This window comes from Rhinolophus sinicus, chromosome 1 (genome assembly GCF_057876585.1).
Source record: "Rhinolophus sinicus isolate RSI-liver-muscle chromosome 1, RSI-T2T, whole genome shotgun sequence".
NCBI classification, from domain to species: Eukaryota; Metazoa; Chordata; class Mammalia; order Chiroptera; family Rhinolophidae; genus Rhinolophus; species Rhinolophus sinicus.
In genome coordinates this window covers 115,968,437-115,988,800 of record NC_142501.1, presented here as the reverse complement: position 1 = coordinate 115,988,800, position 20,364 = coordinate 115,968,437, and the positions used below count along the sequence as shown (strand labels likewise).

General features: G+C 42.6%; 1 protein-coding gene across 11 annotated transcripts in view; it reads left to right on the top strand.

Moving 5' to 3' along the window:
* FRMD4A (FERM domain containing 4A) overlaps window positions 1-20,364 on the top strand; it is a 565,607-nt gene that overhangs the window by 521,422 nt on the left and 23,821 nt on the right. For all 11 annotated transcript variants that reach the window (XM_019738286.3, XM_019738288.3, XM_074324782.2 and 8 more), the window contains 3 exons: window positions 10,899-11,032; window positions 14,646-14,768; window positions 17,719-17,947. In XM_019738286.3, the coding sequence (XP_019593845.1) occupies window positions 10,899-11,032; window positions 14,646-14,768; window positions 17,719-17,947 (486 nt within the window). The remainder of the gene's footprint in view (window positions 1-10,898; window positions 11,033-14,645; window positions 14,769-17,718; window positions 17,948-20,364) is intronic.

Below are 20,364 nucleotides of genomic sequence, written 5' to 3'. Positions count from 1 at the left end.
TGTTTTATCAGTCTAAAGTCTGACTTCCGTTTGGTATTAGTTTACATTCTTAGTAATTCTTTAGATGATGGAACAGAGAGCAGTACCTCATTAAATGTTCCCGTGTCTTCGAGTGTGGTTGGTGACTGTAACTCAAAGAACCAGATGAAGATTCAGAATGATTTAGCTAGTGTGTCATAGCAGATGGATGTAAGCTTGGAGGTAGCACTGGTGAGCATGGGTTCATTGACTTACGGAAGCAGAAAACCTGAACCATTCAGAAAGGGGAGCCTGTCCAGGTTCTGTATCCATGAACGTGACACTCTATGGATTTAGTGTCTGAGAACCATGAATGAATGGAGCTTTCACTTTTGTTCGAGTTTGCTGTGGGATTTGGAAACCTGTCATTGAAGCATGACAAAATCCAGGGGAGAGGTACAAAAATGATTAAAGTTTTGGAAGGCAGCTTCTATAAAGAAATGACTTAGAGGTACTAGGTTTCTTGACCAAGATGAGGTACAACTTAATTATAACATCCAAGTGTATGACTGACAACATTTATCTGTTTACTCAAGTTAATATTTATGAGCTACTGGGGAGGCATAAAGACAGTATGTTCCTGCAGTGACAGATTTTTCTGTTTCAAGCTAGAATGGGGTGGGGGAGAAAAAGGGAAAAGCCCAAATTAGGGTTAAAATGTAGGGAGACATTGAGAATTCTTCATTATTAGGGTTATAAGAAACTAAGTGCATGGTAACTGAAGGAATATGGGGTTTCCAGCTCAGAGACTAAATAAGACAGTAGAGTAGTATGTTTATGGGACGGTTTGAGTATGGCAGAGCTTTTGATACAAAGGCAGAATCCTTTCTAGCCTTATTCTGAGATACCTTCTTTACCATTAGAAGACACAGACCAATTGACTCTGGGAATTCTGATTGGATTATTCTCATATCTATCAACCATTCACTGAATTGTCCAAAAAATGTTTCCTATGGAAATAGCATTCCTACCTCCTTCCCCAAAAAAATCCCACTGGGATTTTTATTGGGATTGCCATGATTCTCTTGTTTAATTCCTGGAGAACTGAGATCTTTATGATGTTAAGGTTCTAATCCATGACCATGGTTCATATCTCTATTGTTTGTTTTTTTATTTTTTTTTTCAATTACAGTTGACATGCAGTATTCAATAATTGAAACCTAGGTTCTATGTCATTTCAAAAAAATGTGCTTCCCACACCATCTGTCTTTTTTTATTGAGATATAAATGACATATAACATTATATTAGTTTTAGGTGTCCAAAACAATGATTTGATATATGTATATATTCCAAAATCATCACCACAATAAGTTTACTTAACATCCAAAACACACATAGGTACAAATTTTTTATATTGTGATAAGAACTTTCAAGATTTACTCTCTTTGCAACTTTCAAATATACAACACAGTATTGTTAGCTATAATCGTGCTGTGCGTTACATCCCAGGATTTATTTATCTTATAACTGAAAGTTTGTACCTTTTAACCACCTTCACCCATAGGCCTATTTTCTCCATCCTCTGTCTCTGGAGACAACCAATCTATTCTTTGTATCTATAATTTCAGGATTTTTTTTCTCAGACTCCACATATAAATGAGATCATAGGGTATTTGTCTTTTCTCTGTCTGACTTACTTCACCTAGCACAATGCCCTCAAGCACTGTCCATGTTGTTGCAAATGGCAAGATTTCCTTCTTTTTAATGACTGAGTAGTATTCCATTGTAGGTACACCCCATATTTTTTTTATTCATCTGTTGATGGATGCTAGTTTGTTTCCATATCTTGGCTACTGTAAATGATGTTGCAGTGAACATAGGGGTGCATATATCTTTTCATATTAGTGTTTTGGATTTCCTCGGATAAGTACCCAGAAATAGAATGCTGGGTCATAAGGTAGTTCTATATTTAATTTTTTGAGGAACCTCCATCCTGTTTTCCGTAATGGCTGTGCCATTTACAATCCCACCAACAGTGCAAAAAGGTTCCCTTTTGTTACATCCTCTCCAACACTTGTTTGATTTATTGATGATATAGCCATTCTGACAGGTGTGAGATAATATCTCATTGTGGTTTTAGTTTGCATTTATCTGATGATTAGTGATATTGAGCATCTTTTCATATGTCTATTGGGCATCTGTATGTCTCTCTTTGGAGAAATGTCTACTAAGGACCTCTGCACATTTTTTAATCAGATTGTTTATTTTTGTGTGTTAAGTTGTATGAGTTCCTTATATATTTTGGATATTAATCCCTTATCAGATGTATCATTGGAGAGTATCTTCTCCCATTCAGTAGGTTCTCTTTTCATTTTGTTGATAGTTTCTTTCACTGTGCAAAAACTCTTTAGCTTGATGTAGTCCCATTTGTTTATTTTTTGTTTGTTTGTTTGTTTCCCCTGCCTGAGGAGACATATCCAAAAAAAATATTGCTAACAGTAATGTCAAAGAGTTTGCTGCCTATGTTTTCTTATAGTTTTATGGTTTTGGGTCTTACATTGAAGTCTTTAATCCATTTTGAGTTTATTCTTGTATAAAAAACGTGATTCAGTTTCATTCTTTTGCATATCTCTGTCCAGTCTCCCAACACTATTTATTGAAGAGACTGTCTTTACCCCATTGTATATTCTTGCCTCCTTTGTCATAGATTAATTGACCATATAGGCGTGGGTTTATTTCTGAGCTCTCCATTCTGTTCTATTGATCTGTGTGTTTGTATGCCAGTACCATGCTGTTTGAGTACTATAGCCTTCCAGTATAGTTTAATAATCAGGTAGCGTGATACCTACAACTTTGTTTTTCTTTTGCCTTTTATTTTTTTCAATTAAAGTTGTTGGGGTGACAATGTTTAGTAAAATTACACAGGTTTTAAGTGTGCATTTCTATAATACATCATCTACATATCACAATTGTGTGCTCACCATCCAGAGTCAATTCTCTTTCCATCTCCATATATTTGACCCTCTTTACCCTCTTCTACCTCCCCGCTCCCCCTATACCCTTTGGTAACCATTAAATTGTTGTCTGTATCTATGCATTTTTATTTCTTTATTTGTTTGTCTTGTTCCTTTGTTGCTTTCAGTTCTATATCCCACATATGAGTGAAGTCATGTGGTTCTTGACTTATTCTGTCTGACTTATTTCGCTTAGCATAATAATCTCAAGATCCATCCATGTTGTTGCAAATGGCAGTATTTCATCTTTTTTTTTTATGCCAGAGTCATATTCCATTGTGTATATACACCACATCTTCTTTATCCATTCATCTATCGAAGGACACTTTTGTTGTTTCCATGTCTTGGCCACCGTGAACAATGCTGCAGTGAACATCAGAGTCCATATATCTCACGAATAAATGTTTTCAGGTTTTGGGGGGTAGATACCCTGGAGAGGGATTGCTAGGTCATATGGTAATCCTATTCTTAATTTTTTGAGGAACCTCCATACTGTTTTCCATATGGCTGTACCATTTACATTCCCACCAACAGTGTGTGAGGGTTCCTTTTTCTCCACAGTCTTTCCAACACTTGTTGTTTGTCTTGTTGATGATAGCCATTCTGACTGGGGTGAGGTGATATCTCATTGTGGTTTTAATTTGCATCTCCCTAATAGCTAGTGAAGTTGAGAATTTTTTCATATATCTGTTGGCTGTTTGTATGTCTTCTGGGGAGAAGTGTCTGTTCATGTTCTCTGCCCATTTTTTAATTGGATTGTTTGTTTTTTTGTTGTTGAGTTGTACTGTGTTTCCCCGAAAATAAGACCTACCTGGACAATCAGCTCTAATGCGTCTTTTGGAGCAAAAGTTAATATAAGACCCGGTCTTATTTTACTATAATATAAGACTAAGTCTAATATCATATCATATCATATCATATCATATCATATCATACCGGGTCTTGTATTAATTTTTGCTCCAAAAGATACATTAGAGCTGATTGTCCGGGTAGGTCTTATTTTCGGGGAAACACGGTATGAGTTCTTTAAATATTTTGGACATTAGCCCCTTATTGGAGGCGTTGCTTGCAAATATCTTCTCCCATTTGGTTGGTTGTCTTTTTGTTTTGTTGATGTTTCCTTTTGTTGTGTAGAAGCTTTTGAGTTTGATATAGTCCCATTCATTTATTTTAGCTTTTACTTCCCTTGCCTTTGAAGTCAAATTCATAAAATCCTCTTTGAACCCAAGGTCCATAAGTTTAGTACCTATGCTTTCTTCTATGCAGTTTATTGTTTCAGGTCTTCTGTTTAGGTCTTTGATCTATTTTGAATTAATTTTGATATGTGGTGACAGATAGCAGTCTAGTTTCATTTTGTTTTTCTTTCTGAAGATTTCTTTGGCTATTCGGGGTCCTTTATACTTCCATATAAATTTTTTGATTATTTCTTCTAGTTCTGTGAAAAATGCCTTTGCTATTTTGATGGGGATTACGTTGAATCTGTAGATTGCTTTGGATAGTTTGGACATTTTAATGATGTTGCTTCATCCTATCCATGAGCACAGTATATGCTTCCATTTGTGTGTATCTTCTTCAATGTCTTGTAGTTTTATGAGTACAAGTCTTTTACCTCCTTGGTTAAAATTATTCCTGTGGGTTTTATTCTTTTTGATGCAATTGTAAATGGTATTGTTTTCCTCATTTCTCTTTCTGATAGATCATTATTGATGTATAAAAATGCAATGGATTACTGAACATCAATTTTGTATCCTGCTACTTTGCTGAATTCATTTATTAGTTCTAATAGTTTTTTGGTGAATTCTTTAAGGTTCTCTCTATATAGTGCCATGTCATCTGCAAATTTTATTTCTTCCTTTCCAAATTGGATGCCTTTGATTTCTCATCTGATTGCTGTGGCTAGGACTTCCAGTACTGTGTTGAATAGAAGTGGTGAAAGTAGACATCCTTGTCTTGTTCCTGATCTTACAGAAAAGGCTCTCAGCTTTTCCCCACTGAGTATGATGTGAGTTCTGGTTTGTCATATATGGCCTTTATTATGTTGAGGTATGCTCCCTCTATCCCCACTTAGAGATTTTTATCTTTTAGCTTAGAGATTTTTATCATAAATGGATATTGTGTTTTTGTCAAATGCTTTTTCTCCATCTATTGATATGATCATATGATTTTTATCCTTCATTTTGTTTATGTGGTATATCATGGTAGTTGATTTGCAGATTTGAACCAGCCTTGCATCCCAGGAATAAATCCCCCTTGATCATGGTGTATGATCTTTCTAATGTATTGCTGAATTCAGTTTGCTATTATTTTGTTCAGGATTTTTGCATCTCTGTTCATCAGTGTTATTGGCATATACATATATTAGTGTCTGTCTTGTTTTGTTATCAGGATATGCTGACTTTATAAAATGAGTTTGGGAGCCTTCCCTCCTCTTCAATATTTTGGAATAGTTTGAAAAGGATAGATGTTAATTCTTCTTTGAACGTCTGGGAAAATGCACCTGTGAAGCCATCTGGTCCAAGGCTTTCCTTTGTTGGGAATTTTTTAACTACTGATTTGATTTTGTTGGTAGTTATTGATCTGTTCAGATTTTCTCTTTCTTCTTGAATCAGCCTTGGAAGAATGTATGATTCTAGGAATTTACTCGTATCCATTTCTTCCAGGTTGTCCTATGTGTTCCCATGTATATAATTGCTTGTAGTATTTCCTGATAATCCTTTGCATTTCTGTGGTGTCAGTTGTCACTGTCTTTCATTTCTGATTTTATTTATTTGGGCCCTCTCTTTCTTTCTTGATGAGTCTGGCTACCGGTTTTATTTTATCTTTTAAAAGAACCAGTTCTTCGTTTCACTGATCTTTTCTATTGTGTTTTTAGACTCTATTTTGTTTACTTCCACTCTGATCTTTATTATTTCCTTCATTCTACTCACTTTGGCCTTTGTCCTTTTTCTAGTTCCTTTAGGTGTAAGGTTAGATTGTTTATTTTAGATTTTTCTTATTTCTTGAATTCAGCCTGCATTGCTAAAAATTTCCCTCTTAGAACTACTTTGACTGGGTCCCATGGGATTTGGGGGTCATTGTATTTTCAGGGTATCTTTTCATTTCTTTCTTGATCTCATTGTTAAACCATTCATTGTTTACTAGCATGTTATTTAGCCTCCACGTGTTTATGTGTTTTTCAGTTTTCTTCTTGTAACTGATTTCTAGTCTCATACCATTGTGATTGGAGAAGATGCTTCATATGATTTCAATCTTCTTAAATTTATTGAGTCTTGTTTTGTGGTCTAACATGTGGTCTGTCCTGGAAAATGTTCCATGTGCAGTTGAAAAGAATGTATATTATGCTTCTTTTGGGTGAGAAGCTCCAAAATTATCAATTAAGTCCATCTGGTCTAATGTGTCATTTAAGGTCACTGCATAGTTGTTGATTTTCTGTCTGCATGATCTATCCATTGATGTCAATGTGGTGTTCAAGTCCCCTGCTATGACTGTATTACTGTTGATCTGTCCCTTAATGTATGTCAGTAATTGCTTTATATATGTAGGTTCTCCTACATTGAGTGTGTAAATGTTAACAAGACTTATATCCTCTTGTTGGGTTGATCCTTTTATCATTATGAAATGCCCTTTTTGTCTCTTGTTACAGCCCTTGTTTTAAAGTCTTTCTACCCTGGTTTTTTTGTTTGTTTGTTTTCATTCCTATTTGCATGAAACACTTTCTTCCATCTTTTTACTTACAGCCTTTGTATATCTTTAGATCTGAAGTGGGTCTTTTGTAGGCAGCATATGTACAAGTCTTGATTTTTCAATCCATTCAGCCACCCTGCCTTTTGATTGGAGCATTTAGTCCATTAACATTTAAAGTAATTACTCATAGGTATGTAGTTATTCCAATTTTATTGTTTTCTGATGGTTTTTGTAGTTCTCCTCTGTTCCTTTCTTATTCTCTTGCTCTCTTCTCTTGTTAACTTTCTATAGTGTTGTTTTTGGATTCCTTTCTCATTATTTTTTGTGTATCTCTTATAGATATTTGGTTTGTGGTTACCATGTGCTTCGTACATATCAAGCTATGTTTATAGCAGTCTGTTTTAAGGTGATTTTCACTTAAGTTTCACACGTTCTAAAATCACTGCAATTTTTACTCTCCCACTCCACGTTTATGGTTTTGTCCTTATTTTTTACTTCTTTTGTGCATGTGTGTTTGTGTGTATTATTTATTATTATAATTATACCTGGTCTTCCTACATTTGCTTTTTAACCTTTGTACTTGCTTTATAGTCGGTGGATCCACTGCTTTTACTAAGTGTTTGCCTTTGTCAGAATGTTTTCCTTTCCTATATTTTCTTATTCATATTTTTTATCTTTTCTACTTAAAGAAATCCCTTTAACATTTAGTGACAATGAACTCCTTTAGCTTTTTCTTGTCTGGGAAACTCTTTATTTCTCCTTCAAGTCTAAATGATAGCTTTGCTGGGTAGAGTAATCTTTGTTGTAGGTCCTTACTTTTCATCACTTTGAATATTTCCTGCCAATTCCTTCTGGTCTGAAAAGTTTCTGTTGAGCTCCCTTGTGGTAACTAACTGCTTTTCTCTTGCTACTTTTAAGATTCTCTGTTTATCTTTAACCTTTGCCATTTTAATGAGGATGTGTCTTGGTGTGGGCCTCTTTGGATTTTTGTTTGGGACTCTTTGTGCTTCCTGGGCTTGTATGTCTATTTCCTTTACCAGATTAGGGAAGTTTTTAGTCGCTATTTCTTCAAAAAGGTTTTAAATCCCTTGCTGTCTCTCTTCTTTTGGCACCCCTCTGATGCAAATGTTAGTACACTTAACGTTGTCCCAGACGTCCCTTAAACCATCCTCATTTTGTTTAATTCTTTTTTCTTCTTGCTGTTTGGTTTGGGTGTTTTTCTGCTACCTTGTCTTCCAGATCACTGATTTGATCCTCTGTCATCTAAGCTGCATTTGATTTCCTCGAATGTATTCTTTTATTTCAGTTATTGTACTCTTTATTTCTGACTAGTTCTTTTTTATGGTTTGTATCTCTTTGTTTCCATCTCTGAGTTCATCTTTTCTTCCCCTATGTTCATTGAGCATCCTTATAACCAGTGTTTTGAACTGTATCTGGTAGATCGCTTGCCTCCATTTCGTTTAATTCTTTTTCTGAAGTGCTGTCTTGTTCTTTCATTTGGGGTATGTTTCTTGGTCTCCTCATTTTGGCCAACTCCCTGTGTTTGCTTCTATGTATTAGATAGATCTATTATGTCTCCCAATCTTGGCAGCGTGGCCTTGTGCAGTAGGTGTCCTGTGAGGCCCAGTGCACGATCTCTCTGTCACCTGAACTGGGTGCCCCAGTAGTGTCACATGTGTGGGTTGTGTGTACCCGACTGTTCTAGTTGCACCTTGATTGCTGTTGGCACATCAGTGGGTGAAATTGACCCTCAGGCTGACTGGCTGTGAGGGCTGGTCATGGCCACAGTGGACAAGCTTCTGTGTGGGAACTGATCCCACAGAGCAGGAGTAGCTTTAGTGGGGCCCTGATGCCATCCAAGTCCACCCTTCAGGTGTGTTGTTTGTGGAGCTGGTTGGGTGGTGCTCTGGTGTGTTCTGAAGCTGGCCACAGAGTGTGTTGGTTCTGAAGCCTCTTGGGAGGGACTGCAGTGCAGGCCAAGGTCAGCCACCAGTTAGCCCAGCTTGGGGCCACTTCTGGGAGCTACAGTATGGTCTGTGATTGGTTGCCGCTTGTGCTGGGCTTAGAGGTGCTTGGGAGAGGCTATGCTGAGAACCAAGGCAAGCTGCCACTAGTACTGAGCTTGGGACCCTTTTGTGGCACCACCATGTGAGCCGAGGCCAGCCACCTCTTCTGCTGGGTTTGTGGCCAGTTAGTTGAAGCTACATTCCAAGCCAACACAGGCTGCAGCTTATGCCAGGCTTGAGGCACCCTGATGAGAGTTGCAATGCAAGTTGAAACCTGTCGCCATTTGTACTGGGTTAGGGCTGCTTAGCAAGAGATACAGGGCACACCAAGGCCAGCTGATGCTTGTTTGGGGTTTGTGGGCCTTTGTGGGATTTTTAGGAAAGTCTGCAGCAAGAACCGAGGCAGGCTGCTCCTTTGAAAAAGCCACTGCAAGCAGCTTGAGCCTGGCATGTGAGCTGTGTAGGATGGGGTCTCAGAATCACCAGGGTGGGGCAAATGGTGTTAACCAGGTTAGTGGAGAGGTCAGATTTAGTACCTGCCAGGGCTTCCATCCCAGGGGAGATTCCCCCGACCCATGCCTCTCCAGCCCTCGCACTGAAGTCAGTCAATTCAGGTCCTCCGTGTATGTCCCTGGTGCTTTGTGAGTTGCTGTCCTCTTGCTGGAGATTAGGGACAAGTGTTTGTGAGCGAGTGAGTCTGTATGTGGGCCGTTTAAGAGGATGCCTGAGTTTCCAGCAGCTCTCTGTCTCACCCAGGTGGAATCCCCACTATTTTCTACAGTCAGATGTTGTAGCGACTCCTCTTCCTAGTACTGGTGCCCCAGGCTGGGAAGCGTGATGTGAGGCTGGGACCCCTCACTCCTCAGGGGTTCCTCCATGGCCAAGCTATCCCTCCCAATTCTTAACTGCTACATGAAGGTGTGAGACCAGCCCATTCCGCATCTCCACCCCTCCTACCAGCCTCAAGGTGGCTTCTTATGTCCTTCGTATTAGGACTTCTGTTCAGCTAGATTTCAAATCGTTCTAAATGATGGTTCTGTCATTTAGTTGTAGTTTTGATGTGTTCATGGGAGAAGGTGAGCGCAGTGTTTACCTACTCTGCCATCTTGGCCTGAAGTCTCATTTCTTCTATTGTTTTAGGTCTTTAATCTTGCTCAGCTAGTATTATAATTTCCACTGTAAAGATATTGCTCATCTTTCATTACATTTCTCCCTAGGTGTTCGATGTTGTTTGATTCTGTTGCCAATGGCATCAGGTAATCCCCTTGAATGCACACCCAGTATCAGCTGTCCATTTCTAACACTTCTGCTCTCCATGAGCCTGAGAAGCTAAGTAATAACCAGCTTTTCCTTTTCCAGGGAGTCGGTGTATCTTGTCGAACCCATCAAGGTAGAAAAGGTGTAATAGTTTCACTGCAGGAAACCTAGTTTGGAATCCAAACATTGCAGCCCAGAAATTATTCTTTTGTTCTAACCTAAATCTCTCCAGTTGGCATTTCAGCTTATTTTCTTTTAGTTTGGTTCACAGTTTGCCTTCCACAAAGGGTTTCATATCTAACAGTCCACTATTTGAATTATCATGCAGGTATTTCTGCCATGTTGTAAAAATATGTGTAACCTTTATTAGGAGGTAATTTACTCATGATACAGTATACAGTTAAAAAAAAATACAATAAAAATCTAACATTATTTTTTAAACATACATGCTTAGATAAAAAGGTCAAAAGAAAATGCCCGACAGTGGTTATCTCTGGGTGCCTAGCTTATGGACTAATTTTTGTACATGTCTACATTTTCAAAATGTTTATGATATTCATGCACTATCTTTGTACTAAGTAAAAAAAACACAGCATTTTAAAATGGAAAAATAATTAGAGCTACATATGAAAATTACTGGCTTGAACTTCACTTTCCCCTTCATTGTGTAAAGTCTATTAAAATTTGCTGGTGCAATTAAAACAGGTATGCTTCATATTTTAAGATAACCAAGAAAGAGAAACTTCTTTTTCAGGTGTGTAAATTTCCCTGCCAGTGCTTCTGATTAGCTATAAATTCTGCTAAGTGCTGAGAATTTACTCTTTGCACTTGGAACCCTGCAACACCTGTTTTATTTCACACTCGCTTGATTCCTGGGTAAATCCCAGCTCCACCGTGTGGGCTCCAGTTAAATTCCTTAGTGGTCCAGATGTGTGTCCCCCCATCAGCTGGCCTAGTAACCGCTCTGTTTATTGATAGGTTCTCAGGAATCAGATAGCTCTCAGTCTGCCAAGAAAGACATGTTGGCTGCCTTGAAGTCCCGGCAGGAAGCTCTGGAGGAAACGCTACGCCAGCGGCTGGAGGAACTCAAGAAACTCTGCCTCCGAGAAGCTGTAAGCAGTTACTGTTTCATGATGGGGAAATCTGTGTCGTCTGTGCCCTCATCTGTCTTCACATATTTATAAACGGTAGTGGTGGGGATTATAAAGAGAGCATAAGAGGGAAGCAAGACCTCTACTGATACACAAATGTTGGAAATGCCCAACCCCTCTCATGTCCCCCATCAGAAACACAAGTAGTGGACGTCAGTGCGACACTAGGAGACCAGTTAAAGCGGGTCCTCACAAAGTCCAAAGTGGGATCCCACTAGAGGCCAAATGACAAGTAATGATAACTGTTATGGTAGCAATTATAAATAATAACAACATTTGCTTGGTGACTCTTAGTTTATGAAGCATCTCCTCATATGAGCTTACCTCCTAGAATATAATGGTTGGCACCATCTTCCTAAGATTTTGTGTCTGAGTTTACTGTTATGATGACTTTTGTTTCTCTGGAGGCTGTGTAAGATTTATCTTTGGGATTCATACTGAGAAGCATCATTGGGGATCAACAAGGAAACCAGGATTTCACTTGATATATAATCCCCTTTAGAACTCATCATCTAATATTATACTCTTTTTTAAAATAATGAAATCTTAGCCTAGTGATATTTTTGTTTTATTCCAAGTAATGCTTCCTCAAGCCCACGTATACGCTGGTCTCCAGTTTCATTGGGATTCAGAGGCTGCCACTGTTGTATTTATTTGAATGTCCATTTCCATCTTCTTCTGTTTATTCCACAGCTCTCTGTTAGCAAGTTTGAAGAACTGAATTTTTAATGCAACATACATTACTGTGCATGTGTGTGTGTGTGTGTGTGTGTGTGTGCACGCACACGTGTGTGCATGAGCTTGTACATGGACAGGATGTGCTGGGAGCCCTCCAGAGAGATTATAGTCCACATGACATTCCATAGAGCTCTGTTAGTGAACATTTGATAGTGGGAAATGTAAAGAGGTTCCCAAGCTGTAGTCCCCTCCCCCACATAATAGTGCCTTGCTGCAGGCAGAATGAACAAGGGGCTGTAGAATGAGATTGCATTACATTTCAACTTGGCTTAATTACACTCTGGATTAATTTAAACCGGAGCCAGCTCAAAGTAGACCCACATTCGCACAAACCGATTGCAAACCTTAGGAAATCAAGTGGCCTGGCTGGGGGATGTGCTCTGTGGTACCATTAATATTAGCAACCTTGAGTAAAGAATGTGCTGGAAGGGTTGGAAAAACACAGGTTTGGGTGTCTGCATTTAATAATTTGTAAAGCCTTATTTTGTTTTTAATAGAGGCAGTGTCCCTAAGCCCAGCAGGGAGTCAGCCTAAGAAAATTGGAGAAACATGTCAGGGCAAGGTTAGCATGCGTTAAGGAAGGTCTCACTGTCTGTCTTAAAAATAAAAGCAAAATAAGGAAAACAAAGCTCCCACTTCTTCCGATGTTGACAGCAGAAAACAGGACTTGAGCAGAAGAAATAACCTCGCTGGCCGCAGGCAGGCTGCTTCTGGGCTGGCTCCCACGACCACCTCCCGCCTCATCTGTAATCAGCCACAGGAGAACCTTCCAGCTAACTCTGTTCCATATCACACACACCACACCCCTCAGCCCAGAATATGGAGAAGCACTCTTTGTCCCCTGGGGAGCAAGCGGGGGCAGCCAGACAGGTGGAGTGGGAGCATTTGGCAGAAATAACAATAGAAGAGGAACCGAGCCAAGCCCCCACAACAGGGCATGAAATTCCTCCTTCCCCACGCGGCTCTGGTTACAAGTGAAATCAGATTAAATGTGGAGAATCGAGGCCTTGACTCAAATACCTTCAAGCAGATGGCGAAAAATCAGTAGCCTCATTTTTTAACATATTTTGTTTTAAAGCCTCAGGTACTTTAGACTTAACAAATCAGTGGCCATGTGAACACCTTTCCCCGACTTTTTATAAAGTTCAGGGTAAAAAAGAAAATCCTAACAATATGAAATCCTCAGTATGTGTGTTATTTGTGGACTGACTTTTAGGGACGCAGATAAAAATATTGCAGAATAAACGTATAAGGACTTTGGTGACATTTGAACTACGTGAGAGAGAGGAGAGAGAGAGAGAGAAGGAAGAAAGAGGAGGAGGGAGGAGGAGGAGGAGGAAGGAGGAGGAGGAGGAGGGAGGGGAAAGAGAAGAAGAAGAAGAGGAAGAAGAGGAGGGAGGCAGGGAGGGAGGGAGGGAAATTACAGAACACTTCATACGCAGATAGTTGGCCATTGTGCTCAGAAATGCTTACAGTGAGGAATAAAAAGGCCAAGAGTTCATTTCCCCGGGGCCTGAACACAGAAGGGAAGGGACCCAGGAGAGCATGGAGTGGGGTGCTTGTGCACATACCCATGCACTCCAGTGCGTGTGTACACACACACTCCAGCACACACACACACACACACACACACACGCACACACACCTCAGTGTGAGCATGCACACACATAGAGTGGTGGGGAAGAAGGTCCAGGTCACGCCCCCTCTCAGCATTTGGGTCAGTGCCTGGAATCTGTTGGTTCGGGCTTTCCTGCCTGTCGGACACTTACAGTGGGCCGCCCGGCACAAAAGCTTTTTGTGTGGATGAGGGACTGCGAGCTCTTCTTGAGTCTGTGCAGCACAGGCATTAGTTTGGGACCAGAAACCAGGGCTGGGCTTTGCCTGGAGGTGCCCCCTGTGCCACTGGAGGCACACACTGGCTCTCCCAGGGTTTTCTGGTCCCCGGAAGTGACTCCTTGCAGCTGATGCCTTGGCTTCACCACGTGGCTTAGCTGCTGACTCAGGTTTGATCTTTATTTGGCCCGAACACATTCCTCTCGTAGAGCCCAGTGCTAACCCAGACCAATTCCATGGCCCTCAGAGTTTGCAGGATCATTGTCACGATGGCGTCTGTCAGCTAAGTTCACTGTCAGTATACTCACGGCAATTAGATTTCCAGAGCCCAAAATACACAACAGATCTGTTTTAATACCCTCATCAATAATATGAGTGATATTTTCAGTTTCTACTGAAAATCTTATTTGTATACATTTAATATCTTTTAAGCTCGGCCTATCATCTGGCCTGCGTAGAATAATTAGTATCATTTTTGGTTTCTAATTTACGTCCTATGCCTTTTTCTGGGACTTGCCATATAGGTACCACTCTTCCTAAGAAAGCTGTTTGAAAGACATTTTCATCTGAGATCATTGTGAGGGAGTATTCAATGCAGAGGAAAGAGCACAGGCGCTCGAAAGAGTGCACATCATGCGCGGGCTATGCCCCTTACTCGCTGTGCAGCCCCTCCTGGCACACAGTGGGCATGCAGGAGACTCTTGGGAAACTAGAAAATGAATGAAATGCAGGTTTTACAGTGACAACCAAGGGTGATTTTATTTATCTGACAGATTTACTTTGGGAGGAACTTTCAAAGTGCATCTGTTCTGTAAAGAAAGGACTGCTCCTGTCCATTTAGAGCAATGAAGTGATGTTTCAGAAGTTCCTTTAGGCATTTTTCTGAAGGGTCCTATTTTGGATCTGTGCATTGAAGTGTGTGTGTGTGTGTGTGTGTTCATGTTCAAAACCAAGCACATGCCCCCCTCTGATCCATCCTCTCCTCGCGCTATTGCACATTTAGGAGCTGACGGGCAAATTGCCCATTGAGTATCCCTTGGATCCAGGGGAGGAACCACCCATTGTTCGGAGAAGAATCGGGACAGCCTTCAAACTGGATGAACAGAAAATCCTGCCCAAGGGAGAGGTGCGTCCTTCTTTCTGTGGTTGGATTCTCTCACGTTATCCCCATTTTCCCATTTGGTAGGGCTTCCAGGTTTTCTATAACAGTTCCTTAATTCTACCCAGGGCCAAATGCCCTTTCCCATTTCCTCCTGAGGATCTTTCCTTTTGCCTCTTGTTGTGTTAGCTGGTGGGTCAGTAGGTGGCTCCCTTGGTGGGACTGGTTTGCTTCCATTCATAAGCATCTTGATTTTAGTGGAAGTTGTTTCTGACACGATAGGCCTGTGGCAAGCTGCTAAATTAATCCTGGGAGAACGTTCTAATACCACCCATTACGTCTCCTTTTAATGGCCTCCCAGCCCTTTATTGCACAGAGCCAAGCGTAATGTCTGATCTATGGAAGAAAACCAAAGAGGAAAGAAAACTTAAGCCATGCCCACAAGGGGCAAGGATGCCACTGGCTGGCTCTTCCCTCGGTGGTCCCAACTTCTGCCTGCTGCTAAAATCATGCCTGGGCATGAGCAGGGTGCTGGCCCCTCCTGACCGCCCTTGTCTGTTTGGAGAAGTCACCGAAGCATCTCTCATTTCTCCTCTCTGGATGAAACATTGGTGGGACTGAGACTGGACAGTTCCAATGTGGGGTGGGGGAGGGGGAGACTTGCGTATCCAGCTGGTTAATAAGTTACCCAGCCTCAGCCCAAGAGAAATTCAAGCCCAGGCATACCTTCAGGCCTCAGGGTCATGTCCAGGAAGTGTCTTTCCAAATTTATTCTGAATAAAGTTATTCATTAAAATGCTATTGAACAGAGGGCTTGCAAGGGCAGCCGTCAAAGACAATGGAGAAAGGAATACTATACGTGTCTAGTCATTTAGAAAAGTAACCGGGAGAAACCAACATTCCCATGTAACACCACGGTGGGAAAGCATGATGGTGAATCCATAAGAAGACAGGTGCCCTGGAGCCAGTAGAAGGGGTGGACCAATCCCCTGAGATTGGCACCAGCAGGGCCCAGGGGGCTGGTGGCCACACCAGAATGCTGCACCCAAATCTAAAGCTTGACCAGGCAGTTTCCTCTCCTGTAAAACAAAGTTCAGAGTCCTTATTAGGATTTAGGAGACCGTGTGGTTATGTATTTTTTAAATCTGCTGTGATTGGAATTGCCTGAGGAACTTCCTCTCGCTGTGCTGGGCAGACACCAGGCACGCCCCTTTTACGAGGAGACCTCACGTAGTAATGGTCCCATTGCCCTTCCCACAGTCCCCTGCCCCCACTGCACCTTCTCACCAGCTGCTCCTTCATACTTGTCAGCAAACGATGCCATTGGGTCCCCGAGAACCCCACATGCATCCATCTTCCTTACCTGTCCTTGCACGTGTTGTCCCAAAACCCCTCAAAGGAAGGACCACAGAATGAGGTGGTGCCCTGCAGAGTTCCTCTGGGAAGGAAGAGCTCCCCATTCCTCCTAGAAATGCGCTTGGCGGCCTGTTCACACAGCAGGCGGCCATCTGTGCAGACAGGCTGCCAGCCTGTGCTTGTCTCAGTCAGTTGATGTAGTAAGAATTTGTCCTCGGCGCCCACAAAATTTTGGGGCAGTGCCTCGAGCCAGGGCTATGGGAACAGTCCCACTCACAGATCAGTTTTTGTCCCTGGAGACTTGTTTGTTTCCAGGCCATGGGCGGGAGTCCACCCCAATATTCTCCTCCCTCCTAGAGAACAAATGCAGCCAGCATTGGAAGGATCTGGAAGGAGATCATGATGGCCTAAATAGTTCCGTTTGATCTTCACCTTTCCCTCTCACCCCTGGTCCCCATTCCCTTCAACTCAGAAGGAGACCAAGCTAAGAGTTCCCTGCTGGACCGAGGCCCCAGCCTGCTGCGTGGTGCCCAGAGGCCAGCACGTTGTACCCGGCCACTAACTAGGAACATCTGTTGATTCGGCAAACTTGCCACGTGCTCCTCCAAGGCTGGATGAGTTCCTGTCAGCCTTGGGCGTGACCATGGGTCACCACCTAGGGCAGGATATGGTGTGGTCTCCCAGCCTCACGGGTCAGACTTGAAGAAGCGTGACTTGGTCCGTACCACGTTGTAGAAAGGCCAGCTGCAAATGTGCTGCCCTGGGTTTCATCCTGTGGGGCCACCAGGCTTTTTCTGACACAGCTTCATTTTTTTTCTGAGACCAAAACTCTGAGGGAAAATTCACCCATCTGCTCCTTCTGGCCAGAGTAAGGGGTAGAGGTGGGAGGGAGGCACCCAGGGAGAGGAAGGAGACTGGCCTGGCACCATCCTAAGAGTCGGGGACCCGGGCCCCACCGTCACCCTCCACCCAGGCGTCCCGGTCCGAGCAGAGCTGTTATGAGTAGCCAGTGTGAGAGGGACACTGGGGCTCTCAGAAAGGGCTCCCAAAAGGACATAGGTGAGTGGGGCTAACCCACCATGCAGGGCTCAAAATCTGAGTCGGGTGAGCAGGAGGGAAGGGCATGCGCACGTGGGAGGTCTCTGTTTGCAGACCAACAGACGAGCAGGGCAGAAAGCTGCTCTGGAAACAGTGCTTCAGCCGGTGTCTAGCGTGGAAAGCAAATGCTACCCGGATGGGGCTGAATTTCCACAAAGGCTCGGTCTTCCTGAACCTTGCTGGAGACGGTAGAAATGAAGCCAGGCCACCCCAGCTCATGGATTGGGGACTCTGCTTCTCGGCAATGGTGCCCATGAGGGGACCATCGCTTGTCTCCAGAATGGACCAGGGGCCACGGGTCTTGGAAGTGAGTGTGCCCAGGGCACTGGACGCCAGAGATTTTAGCCATGGGGCCACTGGGGGGCCAGGCAGGGGAGGGGTTAGGTACCGGGACTGCTGCGTTCCTAGTCTGCATGTCCACCAGGAGTAGGGAATGCTGGCGGGCCTTGGATCAGTGGCAGAGGTGAGGGGGACAGGTCTGCCCAGCGTCCCCTAAGTATAACCGTGGCTCTCCCGCCCTCAGGAAGCTGAGCTGGAACGCCTGGAAAGAGAGTTTGCCATTCAATCCCAGATCACAGAGGCTGCCCGCCGCCTCGCCAGTGACCCCAACGTCAGCAAAAAACTGAAGAAACAAAGGAAAACCTCGTATCTGAATGCACTGAAGAAGCTGCAGGAGATTGAGAATGCAATCAACGAAAACCGCATCAAGTCTGGGAAGAAGCCCACCCAGAGGGCCTCACTCATCATCGATGGTCAGTGCTGAGCCCCGCCCCACGGTGGGCACACTGCCCCCACTGCCCCAGGGAGCGGGCACCAGTCCTGTGAGTGGGCTGAGAGACCAGCTCACCATGTGACCTAAGCAAGTTACATAACCTCCCTGTGCCTTCATTTTTTTCATCCATAAAATGAAGCTAATAAGGCCTGAGGCCAGATGAGAGTAATAAAGTGCACTCAGGTCCATAGACGCAAGCGTTATGCCAATCGAACTATCATTATCACTATTTATTGCCTCCCTAAGGGAGCCTGCAGCCATGAGCGAAACACCCCTCCCCGCGAGCTGAGCCCAGTTAACTGGGCAGCCCTAGTCGTGCCCGGGCTGGCCCAGGCCTTAACATTCTCAGGGACCTGATCAGCCTCCCCAAGTCTGGGTGGAAAGGTGTGAGGCTGGGCTACACTGCAGGCCAGCACCCCTGCCAAACCTCTGTCCTGTCTGCCTCAGGGGCTTCTGTCCCAAGGCTGAAGCTGGGGAACACACTCTGATTGTCTAGAGCCCTGAACTCGGCTCAGAGGGGTTAGGAGTTTGGATGATTATATTTGGTAAACACTAGGAGGAAGGACCCCCCCAAATCTACCAACAACCATCAAGTCCCCCAAATTGTTATAATCCTTTTTATCCCTAAGTCAGCAAATTCTTTGAAATGCATATCAAGTGTTCTTTCATTTATGCACATTTAAAATACTTTTGCTCCAAGAAGACAGAAAGTACAATAGAGGTTACCAGGGGCAGAGGTAAGGCGATGGGGACTTAGTGTTTAATAGGTGCAGGGTTTCAGTTTGGGATGATGAAAAGTTCTGGAGGTGAAGGGTGGTGATGGTTACACAATAATGTGAATATACTTAGTGCCACTGAACTGTACAGAAAAAAATGGTTAAAATGATACTTTTTATAATATGTATATTTTACTGCAATTTTATGTATGTGTGCACATGTGTGTGTATACACACGCACATGCGCACACACACACATACCAAGGGTGCCAAAAAAATGTACACAAGTGGACACTTTGGTCACCATTGCTCAAGCAGTAGTTCGCCATAATCAGAAGTGTCTAGACACTGATGGTAACCACTTTGAGCACCTCCTGTAATTGCAGAAGTCAAACGTGACTTGTATTCATCTTTTGTTATTGGTATATATTGAGTATTACAATTTTAATACAGTTTTCCTTTCTTAAAATTGTATACTTTTTTTGGCACCGTGTGTGTGTGTGTGTGTGTGTGTGTGTGTGTGTGTGTGTTATGCAATTATATATATATATATATATATATATATATATATATATATATATATATATATATTTTTTTTTTTTAACTGTAATTTTATATGCATATTTGGGCCTACTGGGGAAGCAGTGCTGTACCAGAGACTCCTAGATGCCAAAGTCTAGCCTCTCTGTCTCTTAGGCATTCACAGTCCATCAAGCAACATGAATAAAGTAAATTCCTGGTTTATAAAAGAAGAGAAAGAGACCATAAAAAAATCCTTTTGCTCTAGGAAATTTGGAATAACCAGCTTTCCCCATCTCGCCCTGTTTTCCTTGGCCAAGACTTTGTCACTTCCCCCCACTTCCTAACAGAGCTGCAGTCCCCAGACCTTCTCTATCTGATACCTCTTCTGAGACGCCCTTCTGCCCCCCTGAAGGCACTTGGGGGTCCTGGCTCCAAGAAAACATCCAGCGTGGCCGACAAAGCCGAGTCTGGAGGGCCCTGCAGGGAAGGGCGTCTCGCTGGTTGGCCACAGAAGAGCCTGGTTCTCCAGCCAGCCCAGTGAGGGCTATTCTGTTACAGCTGCCAGCAGTCTGTTTTTAAACCATTATCTGTACTAACTGATGACTGACTGGTCCCATCCAAGCCTGCAGCCATTTTTTTTAACCACTCAAGTATATATCTTCTCTATTTTGCTGCCTCATTGAAATAATGTTTTCATCTCACAGGCCCATTTGCATTAGAGGAGCAATTAAGAGTCTTCTTAGCACATTAGCGTGGTTTTTATTTTTTTTTATTTCAAGAGATAAAACACTAAACTTAGTATCTGAAGACCTGGGACTATGTTACCAGGAAAGCAAAGAACCCTGGACAGACCTGCTTCCTAGGTGTGCCTCAGTTTCCCCAACTGTTAAAATGGGAGGATTATCTTACTATTTCCCTCGTGGGCATATTCTCATGGTTAATTGATTATTGTCTATGAAAATAAGCTTTGGAGAGATCGAGGCTGTATTTAGCAGCTTGTTTTCTCTACCAATGGCTTCAGAAGTTTATTGAGAAGCCATTTATTGCCCTGCTAGCAAAGCCAAGTTCCTTGCCCTGGTTTCACTTTCACAGAATAAATAGTTCACTTACTTTGGTTCAGTCAGAACATGCTGTGGGATTGGGCTGGGACAGACGTGGC